Genomic DNA, 19,641 nt, shown 5'->3' with positions numbered 1-19,641 from the left:
CTAATAATTAATATACAATGTTTTCTTTACAAACTACCTGTAGTTTTACATTTCGTACAGGACAATGTAAAGGTATAAAGTGATATATTTTCCTCTGCCATTTGCTCAAAATAGTTTCAACTATATCTATGTTATTCTTAACTAGAACAAACATTATCTTCTAAGGAAGTTGAAAGTTTGTTCTGTAAACTATAGCACTGAAGGAGATGGGGCAATTTTTATCACAAGTTAAGTTTTCTACAAGTACTGCAATTGAGGATGGCACCCCCATAGTTTAGAACAGCATGTCTAAGCCTCACTCAAGAGACAATCTCCCTGTCATGGTGCAGAATGACAGCCATCCCATTCTTATCACTCCTCATGCCCCTGCATAATGTAGATATATCTTTATATCACAAAACTTTTCCAGATGATTATTTTTACCTTATTGCAAGGATGTTGTCACTCCACGCTGACTGACAACTTCTGTTAGTTTCAGGCTGATTCGTCAAAAAGAGGTTTGACAGCGGTACTTTTATTAAGGAAGCCAGTTTTTTCAGAATGTTGCAGCAGAAAAAAAATCATCCATGGCAACACTGCCATATAATCAACATTATGCTGTACCAAACATATATCACTGGGATGCAGTACAATATGTGCCAAAGTGCAACTGTTGCCTCAAAATATCTCTTTTGCAATACAATTTGATGAAGTTTCATTAATTTGATCAAGATGTTAACAACAAGTAAATGTGACATTCCAAACATTCAGTGGCTTTAAATTGCATTGGGAAATTCCAAGTAGTTAGGCATACAGTGTGTAAACCTACCTTTGCAGCATATTGTGGCCTATGTTTTAGCACAGTAAGTAACTCTAAGTAAGCATGAGTTTGTTTTACAGAAATTATATGAATTTCCCAAAGGTCAGTGATACTGTAGTTCTGGCAAGGGAAATGGGGGTGGGGGAAGTGTGCACAGAGCAGATGTATAAAAGACACCGTGCAAACTTTTGCTGACAAGTCTTACATAAATATGAAGAATCACAGGTCCTGTTGTAGCAAAAAGGACACTAGCTATATGAGCTGACATTCTAAACTGAATTCAGAGGTGATATATATGGTGGTGTTACTCCCTCATCAGAAAGACAGTACAAGTGTACCCTAGATACCAAAGGATGGAAGAAGATACAGCAGAAAAGAAATATTAAAACAAATTAAGGTCGGGACCTTTTTCTGACATCATTCCACACTCTCTTTGTTAGTTGCTTTTCCTGCTATTCTCCATATTTCTGCTACATTAGTGTGTAAATGTATCTCCTTATGTCCACTTCCTACATCTAGCTGACACCACCATTTACATCACTTCAGAAATAGCTTATATTTTTTTACAGATCTGCAAAGATATCAGCTATTATGACTGTTTTGTAAAATCTTGCAATACATTTTTTTAAGTGACACTTCTAGTAGTTGGCCTCCAAATTGGTCAAACCCATGTCCCAGATAGCTTTCACCTCATGCCTGTTGGGTCTTCACTGAGCAGCAAGAAAAAAATTAGAAGTTATACTCTGTTAATATATTAAATGCCCTTCCTAGCCTGGATACTGTGGGCTTCAGCACCAATGGTCAAAATTGTTAGAATTTTTTAATTCACTGTCACAGATCACCCTACACAAGCATATAGAAAAGTATTTACATAGATCAACATTTTCAAACCTAACAGTCTAAAGTTAGTCTGATAAAGTGATATTTAGGCATCTGAATAAAAGTGATCTGATTTTCAGAAATTATAAGCACCCATAAATACTAGTGAAGTCAGTGGGAACTGTAGAGGCTTAGCACCTTTGAAAATCAGGCAACTTCTATTTAATTGCCTAAATATGGACTTAGGAGCTGACCTTTAGGCACCTAGGTTTGAAAATGTCGACCATACATTTTGTATCATTACCAACAGCATAATATGTATTCTTAAAAACTTACTCGATTTGAGAAACGTTACTTGTTCCAGTAAATAACCATTGTATTATTGTGTTATGTCATTTCAGACCTGTGGTAATGCTGATTAATGCACTTCTTGGATGTGCATCAGGCACTAGAGGTGTCCATTAATTAGGGCTGCTACACAGTCTGTCATGTCTTATTGCTTAATTAATAAACATTAGATTAGATATTGAGCTTTCTGAGGAAACTATTGTACTGATGAACAGATTGAGCTAAGAGTCTAGCTCACTAATACCATGTGAGGAAAGGAAGATTTATATCTGATGCATTCAGTTTACAGAACAGCTGTGAATGAGCTCTTCTGGAACACCTATTAGAGACCGTTGTAAAAATTATTACATATTGCAGAATTTGGATATTCAGAAAAATATAATATTTAATGGATTGATTGAATATGCATAAAACTGCTATAGCAAACTGAATAAAACTTCTTGCTCACATAACAACAATATTGATATGTAAAAATTCACCATACACATTTCACTAACTCTAACTCTCATCCACAAAACTCACTGATGAACTCTTTTAACATTTATATCACTTAGAGAGAGAAAGTCTGGCTTTGACTATCTGATTTCTGCTTGGTGAACTGAGTGAAATAAATTGATGCTTTCAGTCCAGTTCCTGCTGGTCAAGTGTTTACATCTGAAAACCAGAAGCACAGTTAGTGCTAATCAATCTTTTTGTTGGCAGTTGTAATGGAGAGTCCAAGGCACTGGAACCGGGGAGCCAAGGAACTATGCCCCCCACTTTTTAACAGAAGAAATATAAGTGCAGAGTTCATGTCCCCTGCAGAATAAGAAGTTGTGCTGGGGAGGCACTGCAGTTACAGCTTTCATCCCTCAGGGGCTGATGTGGCACCAGAAGAGAGGGCAGTGGGCTCACCGCTGGAGCAGCCAGCCACAGAGAGGGAGGGGGCCCTTTGGCTCCCCTACCAAAGAAATTATAAAATGTAATGGGTCAAAGAAAGTATAAATGCCAATGAAATCCTTTTTAAAATAATGTCTTTCAGAAAAACCTCATCAGCTTTGTATTGGCATGACTGTTGAATGTTTTATGCCTAATAAAAGGTATGGAGCATTTACTTTTGACCTAGAAAGTAAAAACACCATTCAGAAACGCACCATTTGCAGCAAGTACAGTAATATATTAGGCTGACATCTGTTTTTCTGAGCAGCTACAGGTTGCAGCTTCAGTAACATGTATCCATAAAAATCTACCCACTATTATAGTAAGTAACTAAGTTTTCTGTAGCTACTTCTGATAGACATCTATCCCTTCCTGCTATTTAGAATAGAAGCCATGCAATTGAAATAATTTTTGATTCATTGCATTAGCTGATACTTAACATTGCTTGTTAAACTTTTGGGTTGGATGACATTCAAGATTGGCATAAAGTCAACTGGTCTCCTAGGAAATATTTTGTATGGCTGTATCCTTCCTCTGGCAGGATTCTCCCTCTCTATAAAGGACCTGGCAAAGGGGCTTCCCATGCCAGCAAGATCTCCTTTATGAAGAACTTACTCACAGAGCTCCTTTCTTTGTTCTTCTATCCACTTAGTAGGTACCTTTCCTTCCTACAGTTATCAATAGTTATCAATTCCACACGTGTGGTACGTATTCTATCTGCCTGTCTCTATATACAGAGAGATTTGAACACCTACATACATATATAGATACAGAGGGTGAGGAGTGTGGTAAAAAGGCTTTATCAGCCTGAGTTTGGGTTGGCCATATTACCTAATGGTAAAACTGTGTTTGATAATGAAATGGTTGCCATGGAAAAATACAAGTTTATTGCGCAGAATGAAAGGGTTCTGATGACTGTGTTGCTGCGGAAGACATAAATAATCCACTATTGTGGTAATTTCAGTTGCTGCCATTTTCTCCTCTATGGACAGAGTTTTTTCTCCTGCAAATAAGCATGGAAGGGGGAAATTTCAAGAAGATTTCCATGTGGGCTAACTCCTGGAAATGATCTAGTGTTTTTCCCATTGAGAGGATGGGTAGCAGCATGAATGAGGGGGCAGGGACTCCTAATCACATGGAAACTGAGGACCTGCAAGAAATCTGAGGCCTAAAATCTGCAATTTCCAGGACCCTTGCAACACGTTTGTCCCTCTGCACACACTTCTCCCAGGCAGCACAGCCAGCTCCCCCATTAGGCTCTGATCTATCAGTGCACATTACACCCAAGCATGTAGGAAGTGGAAGAAGCTATAAATTGGAAGATCTCTGTGGCAAATTATACTAACTTGTGAGTAAAGCTTAGTGCTATTGCTGAGTGGTTCAAAACTTACCCCATCACAATCCCAGTTGCCCATACAGCTCAAAACACATGAGGAGAGGCTGAGGGAACTGGGATTGTTTCGTCTGCGGAAGAGAATAATGAGGGGGGATTTGATAGCTGCTTTCAACTACCTGAAAGGGGGTTCCAAAGAGAATGGATCTAGACTGTTCTCAATGGTAGAAGATGACAGAACAAGGAGTAATGGTCTCAAGTTGCAGTGGGGGAGGTTTAGGTTGGATATTAGGAAAAACTTTTTCACTAGGAGAGTGGTGAAACACTGGAATGCATTACCTAGGGAGGTGGTGGAATCTCCTTCCTTAGAAATTTTTAAGGTCAGGTTTGACAAGCCCTGGCTGGGATGATTTAGTTGGGGATTGGTCCTGCTTTGAGCAGGGGGTTAGACTAGATGACCTCCTGAGGTCCCTTCCAACCCGGATATTCTATGATTCTATGATTTTACGCACAGTAGGTTTCTGCCAGTGTACAGGAGGGCAATGCTCTGTTGCTCAGCTCTCCTTTCTAAAAATTCAGGCCCAGTTGAGTGCAGTTATCATGCTCTTTCTTCCCTCTGCATTACAAGGTGAAGGGTCTTAATGTGAAGGGTCTTAATGAAGGTCTTAATGTAGCTTCATTACTGTTATTAGCATAACGCCTGCAGCATAAACAGCCAACAATGCTCATTCAGACTTCAGAAAGAGAGCAAGCTAGACTCCCATGCTAACAGGATTGAAAATACAGAAGCTACAGTTATAAAGCATTGCTTTATTGTAAATAATGTAGTGTGCACTCTGACTGCTGTATTTGATTATATGCGCAATGCACACGTGTATGTGTTTGTATAATTATAGTAACATATATAACATATATATAGTAACATATGTAGTCACTTTAATGCAGAGTGCATGCTTTCAACAGGTATATTTCTCACAAAGGCCAATGTATTATTATAAATATTGTGATTTACTTTTCAGTGGATATTGTATATGGGTTGTTTGTTGTTGTCCTTGTTTCCCTCTATGTGCAAAGAAGCATGACTACATCATCTTCTTCTTTCAACAGCTCCACGGGCTCCCTTTTCATTTCAGGATCTAGTAAACATTCTAGTCTTAGTTTTTAAATCTTTCATGAACTCACTCCAGCTGACCTCTCACAGAACTTGTCTGTGTCTGCTTTCCTTCCTGCTCTCTCCACTTATATAGCACTGGCCTGTTTGTCACTTTCAGCTGTCTCACCAGAGTTATTAAACAAAGCCACCTTCTCTGCAGCTCCCCCTACATGGAACAGTTTTCCTCTATCTGATCAGTCCATTTCTTTTCAAACCTCAGTTGAAAACATATCTTTCTGCCCCTGCCAATCCTTGCAGATTAACTTTCCTGGTATTTTTATCTAACATTGTAATTTCATATATATATAAATACACACACACACACACCCCTAAAAGTATTTTAGGATGCAGTTTTTATGAAAGATGCTGTACAAGACAAAGTTGCATTAAGTTGTACTGCAAAATGGCTTTCATTGTCTGGATCAGTCATCTCAGTCCTGAAGAACAGGAGAACCACTTTGTCATCAAATGAAGTTACAGAGGGCCAGACATTGCACTGTGGTATTTGCACTGTGACAATCTCATTACAGCATGACATTGGCATGTATTAATGCAATGTCACAATGCAAATATCAGAGCATATTACTATGAGATTATTTTGTTGGCTTCCTGACTTCAGGTTGCTGAAGAGGAAAAGGATGTTTCTTATTTCTCTCCTCTTCTCCTCCTTCACAGTTGGTTAATAGAAAGGTTGTTAATAATAGAATAAATAGTAGAAACAGTTAAAAATAATAGAATGGGACACACTCTTGTCACTAATGCTTTGCTGGCTCTGTCTGAGACTAAGTGTAGTGCAAAGAACACTAGTCATAATCCTGGCCTTCACCCCATCTGCATGTGAGGATCTCAAAATTGCATACAATGCTGGACCATGAGGGTGTCTTAGTCTTGATTTATCATTGATCTGCATTCCTAGTTTGATATTGTCCTTATGTGTGTTAATATGATGATCTGTAATCACCCCTATTATCTTTATTTAGGTTATACTGTCTATAGAAGAAGGTTACAGGCTTCCGGCTCCCATGGGCTGCCCAGCTTCTCTCCACCAACTTATGCTTCACTGCTGGCAAAAAGAGAGAAACCACCGGCCAAAGTTTATTGACATTGTCAGCTTCCTAGACAAATTGATCCGCAACCCCAGCTCCCTTCATACCCTAGTGGAGGATGTACTTGTGTAAGACTCACTTCAGTGCTCTTTCCTCATACAATCATGACTGCCATCTGATAACATAGTGGATTATGTAGGAACGGGATATCCTGACACAGCTGTGAGCTCAGCTAGCACTTAGCTGTTAAGTGTTCTGTGTTTAAAATCATTCTGAGTCTCTTATAAAGTATATTTTATTATCAAGTGACGCTGGTAAAATTGCATGCAAAAGGACTTTTTTTTCTCAAGCACATTCATATCCATTTTCCTTTTTTGGTCCAGCATTTTCATCTCTCTCTTTTGTTTGTGCTCTGTCAGTCTTTGATCTTCATGAGTCTCCTCTCTGTTTTTCCACCTTTTGTTTGGTGTTTGTCCTATACTCTTGTTTTCCAAGTTCCCGCTTTAATTTTCTTCTCTCTTCCGTGCTCTGTCTCTTCATTTGAAATAGCACAGAGTGCATGAAAAGTTGGTAAACTGCCTTAGAGTATTTTCCTTCTGAATCTAGTTATACTCTATACTTGCGAAGTCGTGCTCCCCTTAATGGAAGAGGGATATTAATACAACAAATCTGTGGCACTCCCATTCCACAACTAATTCCTGGAGGTGCTACCCAAAGCTTCCTCCCTATTCCCAAAGTAATATTATGCACATGAATAAAGCAGATTTTAGGTGTAGAGCTGTTGAAGAAATGACTGGCCCTTTGTAATCATTCTAGGAGTAAACTGAAATCATCCTAGGAGTAAACTGAAATCAGTAAATTTATATCAGGGATGAATTTGGCCCCCACTCCTATTCATTAAGGTCAAAATTCACTCCAGTGTGAAGGGCCCTCTGAACCTCTTACTACTTCATAGCCTCGCTGCAGGTTTTGGGGGGGTGATGCAGTGCCCTGAGCCAGGGAGAGTGTCTAGACCACTTTGGGGGGGGAGGCATGGGGCCCTGGTCCAGAGCGTGAAGAGAGGCTGGTAGCTCGGGCTAAAGTTGTGGCTGGTGGTTTGCCACAGGTAAGCTTGAGGGGAAAGGTTATTAGGTAAATGCAGATTAGGTTTAGAGCTGTGGCTATCTGGCCACCCCAGATTTGTGTGATAGTTGGAGTTGGTTTGTTTCCCCACACTAGAGTCAAAGTTTGGAACAGTTAGTGGTGTCTTGTTAAGGTTAGGTTTGGAGTGGTATTTTCCCCTGTAAGTTGCCCCACTGAAATTAGAATATATCTTTCTTTTAAAAAGTACTGCAAAATACTTATAAACCATCATATGCTTGTTTTAGAGAATATGCTTTCAAAGTGATGTATGGGGGGAGCTGAAATCACTAAGGGTTAGGCTAGGTGGTGGAACCTCAGAACATGGCATTACAGATAAAGGCAGAAATACAAAATACTGATTCTTTAGAGTGTTACAAACACATTTCTGCTATTCAGCTTGTGATCTAATCAATTTTAAAAGGTTTGGTTTAAAATAGTTTCAGATATTGCACCTGTCCCTCAGTCTCCCTGCCTGGTTTTGTGGTTTTACTATATTTTTTTCATATTTTATAAATTGTTCCCCCCTTACGCCCCACCCCGTGTGCTCTGTCAAAGAACCACACAGGCTGGTGAAAATAACAGACAAAATAATTTACAAAGCGTTTATACACAATGTGCTGCCAAATGCATAAAGTCACTGGGAGCTGAGAGCACTCCCTACCACGTGGATTAAAGTCCAAAGGAAATAAGGATCCAACCCAACAGAGAATGTTGTTTTCTCTAATCTCTTAAATTTTACTTGAAACTATAGTAGGTTAAAAAATATTGAGACAGAAGTGTGATTGAATTAGCTGTACCCTTTTATTTTTGTTTACTACCATACATAAAATCCCATGAAAATCAGAGTATAAAATATAGTTCTTATTTGCTCTTTAGGTTAGTACTCCAGCTGCTGCAACCACTGCCTAATAATGTAGCAATAAACAGCCATTCCCTTTTTCACCTATTTTCTATGTAGATAAAGGTAAAAGTTATTACCCAGCATGGTATTAATACATTTTCATTCAAATTGTGCTATTTTCCCATAATAGCCAAGGTTCAATCTGCTTTTATACCCTCTGCTTTGCTTTGGTGAGTTTCAAAATTATGTCATCATCTTCATCCCAAGAGTTTAAATTCTTCTTCAAGTGCTAGTCCATATGCATATTCCACAGCTGGGGCGTGCAGGGCCAGTGCACAGGCATTGGAGAATTTTCTGGTCAGCAATACCCACTGGGGTGGCACATGCACCTTTCATTTCCTCATGCATTCTGTGAGGGTACAAAGGCTGATACTGCCATGCCACACCTAGTTCCTTCTCTACCACCCACAGGTACATTTTGTAGCAACTCTCTTCAGATTTTCCTCCAATTTGGCATCTAGTTAGCCTTGTTATTTTAGTCAGATAGGTGCAGGTGAACACGGCAGGAAGAGGAACCCTTCTCCACGGTTGCAGGTAGTACTGACCACCATGGCCAACCATGGCAAGTACCTGGGCTTCAAGAACAGCTTGTCCTGAGAGGCGGTTATGCTGCTGAATGACAGACAAATAAGGTGTCAGTTTTGCCTTGGCAAGGGGCACGCCCTAGAATGCTGTGAAATCTGCAGGTTCTTCTTGAAGCAGACCTAGCACTCCAGGGAGGCACAACAGAGAGTTTTCTTCATGAAGCAGGCGATGAGGCCAGACTCTCACCCTGGATTCCAGGCATCTAGACATGCAGGGGACATAGATCATCGAAATTGGCCCTAGCATCAACTTCTCTAAAAGGTGCAGCGATAGGTTGAACTCGGAGGGCAGGCTTTTGAAGGAGGAGAGACGGAGATGTCCCTCCCCTGCTCCCAACTTCAAAGCTAAATAAAATTACCATGCTGTCAGACTTTAAGGGTGCCTCAAAACTTTGAAAATGTTTTCTGAGCATTGAAGCCAGCACCAGTTGAACAGACCCAGTGGTCCAGAGGCTTTCCCCAATGCTGTCGAAGCAGTGCTAGCTTCCTTGGTATTGAGGCGGTCAGAACAGTAACCGGCTAGTGCAGAACCTGCTACAAGTTGCCTCCAGTACAGGACATCCTGATGCCTTCACCACTGGGATCTGTGTGCTCACAGCTGTACTGACCAACCCACAGAGGCTCCAGCACTTCAGGCCTCATCACTGGTCCCAGCGTCCTTACTGCTATTGGAGCCACAGTCACCCCTGATGCATTCCAGATCCTTGGACATAGCAGCCTTGATGTTTGTGCCATATGGCCGGGGTCCCCCAACACCCACAGGGTGGGCAACATGTTTCCCAATGAACTACACTGTCTCATCCTGTAAGCCCGTAGTCTGAATGAGCTCTCTCCTTCCATCTATTGATGTGCTGAAGGAAAACACCTCAGGAGCAGACCGTATTTGCACAGATGTACCTACTGTGCCTAGGAGATAAGCAGACATACCTGCTTGGCCAAAGTGATCAATTTTGGCTGTTTGGGGGCAAAATTCACGTAAGTCTTGGATGCAAGTGTAATGAAATGTTGCTGTTGTTACTGTATGACTAAACAGCAGCAGAACTTTACTTAATATAACCTAACTGAGGAAGTCAACCTAAACGTATGTTACTCACTAAGTGTGAGGTAGTGATGGCAAATTCAAGTGAAGGTCAGAGGGGATGGGGACAGGTGTTCCACCCTGGTGGTTGGACTCTGTTGAAAGAATCCCAGATGTCATTTGACCAGCCCCCTCCAATGTTTAAAGATAGAGCTGATCAGACTCAATTGAGAGTCTTTCTTTCTGCTCAGGGATCACTAGAGCTGCAGTCACTGATAAGGTGGTCTAGGGGGCTGAGCCTAAGACCTGGTTTGAGGACAGCATTGTGGTGAAAGATAGTGCAGAGGAGGCAGCGGTAGAGAGGTTCCCCACTACCCAGTGAAATCACTAAGAGCTGAAATCACTAAGGGTTAGGGCTAGGGGGTGGAACCTCAGAACACGGCATTAAAGATGAAGGCAGAGGCAGTAGTGTTGGCGGCAAGCAGCAGTAATGATAACCGTGAACAGAGAGAGTGGCAACATAGCAGCAGTGGCAGAGGCATCACTCAACCCTCCCCATTCAGAGACAAGAGGTGAACCCATCTGAACGCACTCCTGGACTCTGAGACTTCACTGACTTTGGACAATACACCACAAATGGGGTGCAGTGGAGGGAAAGGAAGAGTGGTGTGCTATGGACTTTTACACCACAAGGTGGGAAACTGAGGGAAAGGCTACTGCCCAAGATAGTGTGAGGTGAGTGTTTACTTAATTGTCTGCATACTTTTGAATCATTGTTGTGGTGTTTTCTCAAATTAATGATGTGTTCCTTCTACTCTTAATAAAAGTTTTATTTTGTTACACAAAGACTCATTGATTGCAAATGGGGAAATATTGCCTATTAGAGGCACCCAGCAGTAGTTAGTTTTCCCAGATTTCTGGGAAATCTGGGATTGGGTTGGGGCTTGAGCTGGTTCTGCTTTGTAAAGTTAAGAGGAACCCCTAGATATTGAATTCAGCCTCGTAATAACAATGGCCAACAAGAGAACCTGCCAAGGCCAACCGAAGTCGACACCCAAGGATAAGGAGGCGAAGCACCCTGGCCTGCTGGGTCAGAAATCTTCGTCCACCTCAAATCTCCAGATGAGGATATCAAACTACCAGGCCATCCTGGCAAAATATGACCATGTCAATTACTGTGCTTTGCAACATTTTATCAGTAGGCTGCTGCAAGACTGCCAGGATGACTTCAAACTGTTCTTGCAGAAGGATATTTGGTTGCCTGGGCCACTCTGCATGTGGCCTTGGATGTGGCAGACATGGCCTCCAGGTCAATGGTAACAGTGATCACGATGTGCTGCTCTTAGTGGCTCACCTTGGCAGGTATACCTAAGGAATTACAAAAAACCTTTGAAGATCCATCATTCAAGGGCTGCTTACTCTTCCATGATAAGTCTGACAAAACTATGACAGGGGTGCACCAACCCCACACTGGTGAGGCGAAGGTTAAAGAGCTGCTCTGGGCCCAAGATGCCACATCCCCTCGCCTCTGCTGGGCATGCTCCCCAGTGGAGGGAGCATTTAAAAGGGAGTGACTCAGCTCAGTCTGAGCTGACTGCGGAGAAGAGCAGTCGGGTGCAGCTGCTGGGAAGCTGCCAGGGCTCCATGCCGCCAGGACCACGCCTCCTAGCCCAGCCACAGGAAGCATGTTGACCACAGACACTGAGGGCGACGACACGCTAGGGCTCACAGAAGAAACTCTGGAGACACATCAGAAGGGAACACAGGAGGAACCCCAAGTCAACCTGTGATGACGTTGGAGGGACTGGAACAAGGGTATTAAGTAACCCAGGGAGCACGCTTAGGGGTATCAGGCTGAGCCTTGTGGAAGGGCCACTGTTTCAAAGGGCCCTGGGTCGGAACCCTTTGGAGGAGGGTGGACCCTGGGTCCCCCTACCTCCCCCCGCACCGTGGACTACCCTGAACTATTGCCACTAGGTAAAGCGGCCTTTGGACTCTCAACATTGGGCAACACTGCCACAAGCTGTAACTTCCAGGGAAATCAACCCTTAGACTCTTGCCAATGAGTGACACTGCTCTGAGCTATTGCCGCTAGGCAAAGCAGCCTTGGACTCTCACTATTAGGCATTGTACCCTGGAGTATCGTCATTAGGCAGTACTGCCAGCCTGTAGCACACAGCCGACCCCCCGACAAAAGCAGTGAAATCATTTAAGGACTCTAAGGTTATCCTCAGGTCCTTGGGAATCTATCCCCTGGACTCCATGCAGAGGCACGTCAGGTCCTAGCCTTAGCAGCAGCAACCACCGTTTTTCTACTACAGGCCACCAGAGCCTTTGGGTTGCAGGCAGATATCCTCAAGAAAGAAGCCTGCTGGAGGATCTACCTTGCAACCTCACCACTCCTCTTTGGTACCAACCAGGCAACAAATTTGACTTAATGCCCAAGGACAGCATACCAAGTGTTCCACAATCTTTGCCTTCCCCTCCTTTTGGCAACCATTTGGCTCACTAACTTCACACCTGGTCCAGCATCATTTCAGACCACTAGGAACTGCAGGTAGTCCAGAGTGGCTATGCCATCATTTCCTCTCTCTACCACACAATCATCCTCCCTCCATATCCGTCTTCAGGGACCCCTCCACAAGACCCTGCTTCAGCAAGAGGTGTAGGCCCTCCTTGCTTTGGGCACTGTAGAGGAGTTCCTTCTTGAGAGAGGGGTAGGGGATTCTATTCAAGATACTTCTTCATTCCCCAAGAAACCAGTGGGGCTTTGACCAATATTAGACCTCTGAGACCTGACTACCAACAACAAAAATCTCAAGTTAAAGATGGTCTCCCTCGCATCAATTATCCCCTGCCTAGATCCTTGCCCTCAAGCTCAAGGATACATACTTTCACATTATGATGCACTCATCACACAGGCACTTCCTGAATTCTGTATTCAAGAACAATCACGATCCATACTGGGTTTTGCCCTTTGTGCTGTCTGTGGTGCCCAGGTGTTTACGAAGTGTCTAGATGTGGTCGCTGCCTACCTCAGAATGACGGCTAGCCACGTGTTCCCATACTTAGACAACTGGTTGTTCATCAGCCACTCAGAACCTCTGGTCCAGGCCAACATTGGGACTGTTCTCCAACCGTTTGTGCACTTGTGCCCCTGGTTAATGAAAAGAAATCCACATTAGCACCCACATAGAGGATGGAATTCAGTGAGACAATGTTCAATGCAAGGGCAGCCACCTCCTATCTATCACTCAGCAAGTTCCAGATGCTGCACAATCTCTGTTCCCATCTGCTGACACAAGCAAGATCCTGCCTCAGGCTTCTGGATCTTATGGTGACCTGTATGCTCATCAGCCCATATGCGAGGCTTCACTTCTGGCACCATCAAGCTTGGCTGTCCTCCATCTACAGCTCCAAAAGACACCCATAGACAAGGTGCTGCACCTCCCTCTGGCAATTCTCTAATCACCGAGCTGGTGAAAGGACCCAAGCAATAATTTGCACAGGGGTTCTGTATAGTCCCACTTCTCCCTCAAGGACTGTGATCACAGATGCCTCTACATTCAGGGGTAGGGGTTCACATGGGCAATCTTATGACACAAGGCTATGCTCATCAATGTGTAGGAACTCAGGGCTGTATACAAGGCATGCATAGCCTTCCTGTCAGTCATTCAAGGTCAAATGATTCTGGTAATGTTGGAAAATACCACTCCAGTCTTCTACCTGAACAGGCAGCAGAGGCAGCACTAGATTACAGGCTCTGTGCCAGAAGCCATCCAAGTATGTGACTCTGCAATAGGACATGGCATCTCCCTGTCAGCGGTCCAGACAGCCTCAGCAGGTACTTCTGTGACAATCATGAGTGGTGGGAGCACTAGAAGGTGTGTCCTCCAGGACATCTTCCAACAATGCAGGGTCTCTTACTCAGATCTTTTTGCAATGAGGGAGACCTCTGCGTGGGGGAGGAGGAACAGACGTCCAGGGTCTTTCAGAGGCCTTTCTCCACCCATGGACAGAGGGACTGTTCTATGTGTTCCTTCCCTTTCCCCTGCTCCCCAGGGTACTTTGGAAGGTGGGAGAAGGCCAGGGCAATCCTCATAGCCCCAGCCTGGCTGAGACAGATATTGGACTTCCACAACCTCGCCATAGTCCTGCCAATCACTCTTCCCCTGGTTCCCAGCCTCCTGGGATGTGGCAGGGGGGCTTTGCCCTTTACACCCTTGTGGAGCAAACAAGGAGAAGAAGGGCACGTGCACTATCACAGTGAGTACTGCTGACTAGAAAATTGTCCTATGCATGCACACTGGGTTTGCACTCACCCACTGTGCAATATGTCACACATCTGAAAGAACATCAGTTACTGTAAGGGTAAGTAACCTCTTTTTCTGCAGAGATATACTCTATATTGAAAATTGTAATAATGTGGATAGGTCCATTTCTGAACTTCTTGTGCATATAAAACTCCTGTAGAGTTCCAATGATTTCCTTCATAGTAGTATTAAAAAGGAATTTTGGATACTAAAATATAACTGACAAATTTTAGAGAATGGGCCAGAATCAAAGTAGTAGATCTGATTTTTTCTGAAACTTTGGAGAACTTCAGTTCAGGATCTGAACTTTGCAGCATGAGCTCATCTCTTATTTCTTTCTAGTGTTGATAGACTTAGGTTATGCCTTTATGTACAGTGTTGCAGCAGTGCAGCTGTATCATTGTATGCGCTCCCATCGGCATAAAAAAAACACCTCCACAAGCGGCATAAGCTATGTAAGCAGGAGAAGCTCTCCCACTGACATAGCGCTGTACACACGAATGCTTATGTTGGTGTAACTTATGTCGCTCAGGGGGTGGAATATTCACACCCCTGAGCGACATAAGCTTTGCCAAGATAGGCTGTAGTGTAGACCTAGCCCTAGTTTGGTCAACTTTTTAGTACAAAAATATCTCTACAAAAGTAAACAAGGCTTTATTTTTTATGCTTATTACTTCTTTACAAGCTTTTACATTTTGTTTTTGTAGAATGCCAGATTCACCTGGTGAAGTTCCCGAATATCCTTTGTTTGTTTCAGTCATTGATTGGCTAGATTCAATAAAAATGGGTCAGTATAAAAATAACTTCATGGCAGCGGGTTTCACAACTTTGGATGTGGTTTCAAGAATGAGCATTGAGTAAGTATGTAAATTATTATCGGTACAGTGGGTAAACTGCAATTGCTCAGATGTAACAGTGATAGAGCCTAAGTGCTAAGATGTATGGAACAAAAGTATATTTTCACTTTGCTAGTACAGTTAATAAAAGACTTTCAACCAAAATATGGCAACGAAAGATGATGTGGTGATTAAGAGACTCAGTGGACTTGGTTTTAAATTCCTTGCTCCACCGCATACTTTTTGCATGACCATGTGAAATCAGTGGGACTATTTGCATGCATAGTGTGTTGTTGGATAGGGGCCTTGATCTGCTCCCATTGAACCAATGGTAAAATGTACTTTTCTGTAAACAAGTTCAGGTCCAGATTATGTACACTAATCATATCTTTTCTGTGTTGTGTGCAGTCCCAGGCACACTGCTAGAACTCAGTTCTTGATCCTGCTCCATTGAAGTTTTGTTATTGATTTCAGTGAGAGCAGGAGCAGTGAATAATAATGACTGTTACTATTGGTATCTAATTTGACATTTTACCACACATTGTGGCACATTTTGAATGTGAAGGGAGCTATATAATACTAAATTCTATAATACTGTACTGGTTTTCTGAAAGTTGTATTGTACTTCACATTTTTTTTAAAAAACACTGTTCTTGCCTCAGAAGATTGGCATGAGCCACATAAATTACTCTTTTGTCCTAATGTTTAATGCCAATTCAGAGCTTGTCTATTGTGTGGGGTTTTTATAGTGTGAAGATTTGTCACCAGATCATAATTAAGTTTACTGCAGTTTTGAATCATTAGCATCCACTAGGTCTTTCCATTTGTCATTAAATGGTCAAATACTGCCCTCCTCATCCACAGACAGTACTCAATGCACTTAAATTGTTGGGAGGTTCTACAGTGAAGGAGCTGGATGCTTCATGGTGTTTCTTTTGCATCAGCCTGTTGTAGAAGTAGGTGAGGCAAAGGTGGACTGGGAGATAAGCATGGGCAGAGCTGATGATTTGCTACTATGCAGATCTACAAACTGTTGGTCTTCTCCCTACTCATCCTGCAAGCAGTAGAAGTGCTGCAGCACCTGCAATAGTGAACATGAAGTGGTTCTTCTTGCCTCTGCAGCATGGGTGGGAAGGATTTCTTCCCTCCTCCCACCCTGTGGAGGTCCCTTTTCTCTGCTTGCTTCTCAGGCTTGTGTCTAGGGGCTGGGAGAAGGATTTTGACCTTTAAGGATACAGCAAAAAAGCTGGTTTCAGAGTAGCAGCCGAGTTAGTCTGTATTCACAAAAAGAAAAGGAGTACTTGTGGCACCTTAGAGACTAACTATGAGATGTGATTTTTTTTCTAAATGGCTGCCTATACAAATAAAGAATAGGTGGGTGCACCTTTGAATGCCTGCAAATGTAGGGCATTTTTACATATTCAAATCAAGACATTGAATAGTCCTGATGAAGAATTAGGTGCTGAGCAATATGTGGAAGCAATCAGAATTCTTTCTGTGTGGCTGTACATGCATGCAAGGTGAATTTTAACCTTTCTTTATCTTACAGTGACATTAGGAGAATTGGAGTTGTACTCATTGGACACCAGAGACGAATAGTGAGCAGTTTACAGACTTTGCGATTACACATGATGCACATACAGGAGAAAGGATTTCATGTATGAAAGTACTAGAAGCAACTTTGTTTTGTGCCTCAGCATTTCTAAAATGGAAGATATTCTCATTCCTCCCTTATGTTCCTCCCAACTTCAAGAACTGCAGTCTCCCATTCAGACTATAAATACACACTTTTACGTTAATGCTTCCAATGTGGAATTTTTAATCACACGGCATAGTTCCTCCGTCAGTTACCTGCCAATACAATCCTGGCGCACTGCAAGACTGTTGCTACACACTGGTGAATAACTCAGCATGGATGTGTAACTTTGTATAACAGTATTTGGAACACTTTCATGGACTTCTTTGAAAGTGATAGCCTATTTGGCCTGGCGTGGCTTCCTTATTGATGTATTTAGAGTTTGATGGTAGATCAAAAAGTAATTGACTTTTTTCATGTTTTGTGATCATGTAGCTTCCAATATCAAATGTGCAATCAGAAAAAAAAGTTTGACATAAATATTTATTTTATCTCTTAACTAAATCCAAATGTATGGGTCAGATTGTGACCTTAACTTTGTAATAGTTTAAATGCTGGTAAGCTGGTGCCTGAAAATGTTAGAATTCTTTGCAGAAATGACCAGTGATTTCATGTAGTGAATTCTTGTTATGTGTAACTAACTGGGGTGCGGATTAGAAAGAACTGAACTTTAAATCTTCCTGAGGCCCTGGGTTTAAATTTATTTGTATAAGCAGCTGACATTATTTTATCCTTTATAGAGTTGGTTGCAAAATTGGTTCATTATTAGAATTTTTCACCATTTTTCATCCTTTTTTTATACTAAATAGCTGCCTCTACCACATGGTGAGTAACCCTTGGAAAGGCTGTTGTAACAATTCGTAAGCCACACAGAATATTCAGTTGTCAGCTATACTGCACACTGCAGTCACATAGACTTCACAGAGCTTTCTGCTTCAAAACCACAGGCCTCTACTACTGCAGCTAATGGAGAATTTCCATTAGTTTAGTAGTTTTAGGACTTATCTAACTTCTGTGGGCCAGCCATTAGGGGGATGATGAGATCCTCATACTTGAGCAGATCTACCATACCATCAACGAGAGATCAGTGGAACACAAACAAACTAATCACTACTGTATGTTACGCAATGTAAGAGTATGGCATTAGTTACTACATTATATGTAGGCAGAGAGAGAGGCCTAGGACAGCAGTGTAATAATATGTTGCCTTGAGTCTACTTTTATACGTTTGTTGTTAGAAGTAAAAAGCAGACGATGATGAAATGGATTTCTAGTTATTAACTAGCTGGTCTTCATTTAGTACAAACGTCTAACTGACGTCTAAGATAATTCTCTTTAAAACTAGAACTGTTTAATAGCCATATTTACATGCAAGAAAATGGATGCAAAGGCCGAGCACAATATTTGTACCTCTATAAGACTTAAAGCTTTCATGCTTTATTCAGATGACGTACATAGATATAATGGGCTACATTTTCAAAACTTGCATGAGATATGCGCTACTGTGAACCATGAAATGAGCGCATGTCTGCATGCTCTGAAAGCCACACACATTTTTACATGCATGTCACATGTAAACTGGATGTAGATGTTTGTGTTAATTTATATATCATTTTTAAAGTTATGTGGAGCAAGAATATACTTGAGCATTATTAATTTTCAGTTAAAAAGCACATTTGGGGCGATCAGTAAAATGTATATGTATTACAAAATGAATTAACCAGACTAAGTAATCATAACGATATTTATTGCTTAATTTGCAGCTTAAAAAGCATACTTCTTGATACTGGGAAAAAGCTGCTGTTCTATATGGAAGGCAGAGAAGGAAGAGCAGGAGAAGATACAGAAAGGTTTATCCTTCTAACCAGTTTCACAGAGTAAGACACACTGTGTCTGATTCACTGCTGTTACTCCACTTTTATGCCGATGACTCCACTGATTTCAACAGAGTAATAGTGGTGAATCAAGTGCATTTTTTTAGTTTTGTTTTTCTAAAGTTCTAATAGAGGAATAGATTTCCTAAAGATATAGATTCACTAGTATCTTTGAATGCTAATTTGCTGAATATGTTTCAAAAACTTAGACCCCAGTCCCACAAACACATACAAGAGTAAATTTGTGCACATGAGAAGTTCAGGATCAAGGGCCCTTAATAGAACAAACTAGCTTTAGTTCTTCTCTGTGAGGCACGCTCTTGTAAATTTCTGCCCAAATTCCATATTTTATTTTTCGTTAAGTAGGGTTCTCTTATGGAACAAAAAGCATACCATTTTTTCCATGTTGTAAGACTTTTTTTTTAAAATAAGAACTTCAGATTCAAATCTAAAAGTTGATTTTCGTTTACTATTTTGCTTTCCCTTTTGCCTGTCGTTGCTTCCATCTCCATCAAGGTGCCATTTGGGAAGAGATCTTTGCAAGCAGCTTTTTAAATATGTAATGAGGCATGGGAGTCCAGTACTTGCTAAGAGGTACTCAAAATTAATCCAAACCATATGGGTGCATTCTTGGGCTCATACGTATGTTTGTTCATTTTTGGAAGTGTGGATGCAAAGCTGCATGTTACATATACATTAACCTGGATATGTCTCATGGAAATTAATTTCCAGATTTATCACACTTTTTAAAATATATTTTCAATAGAACAAATATAATAACAATATTGAAACATTTATTAATTAAATATATTTTTATAAAAACAAGAGTTTAAGTAACCAGGGAAGGAATGACAGAGGATTCTTTTGGTGATGACATTTATTTAAGAAAAACAACAACCTAAAAATCATCTTCTAGAGTTTGTGGGTTTCTATGGATGGTT

At 41.5% G+C, this 19,641-nt stretch overlaps 1 protein-coding gene across 1 annotated transcript in view; it reads left to right on the top strand.

Annotated features, from left to right (window-relative positions):
• EPHA6 (EPH receptor A6) overlaps positions 1–17,207 on the top strand; it is an 850,663-nt gene extending 833,456 nt beyond the window's left edge. Inside the window, exons 17-19 of the mRNA XM_084646856.1 lie at positions 6,351–6,544; positions 15,062–15,211; positions 16,740–17,207. Coding sequence (XP_084502982.1) covers positions 6,351–6,544; positions 15,062–15,211; positions 16,740–16,854 — 459 coding nt within the window. The 3' untranslated portion in view covers positions 16,855–17,207. The remainder of the gene's footprint in view (positions 1–6,350; positions 6,545–15,061; positions 15,212–16,739) is intronic.
• The last annotated feature ends 2,434 nt before the right edge of the window (positions 17,208–19,641 follow it).

This window comes from Lepidochelys olivacea (genome assembly GCF_965140295.1).
Source record: "Lepidochelys olivacea isolate rLepOli2 genome assembly, chromosome: 1".
NCBI classification, from domain to species: Eukaryota; Metazoa; Chordata; order Testudines; family Cheloniidae; genus Lepidochelys; species Lepidochelys olivacea.
Note: the sequence above shows the minus strand (reverse complement) of the source record. Positions and strands in the feature narration are given on the sequence as shown.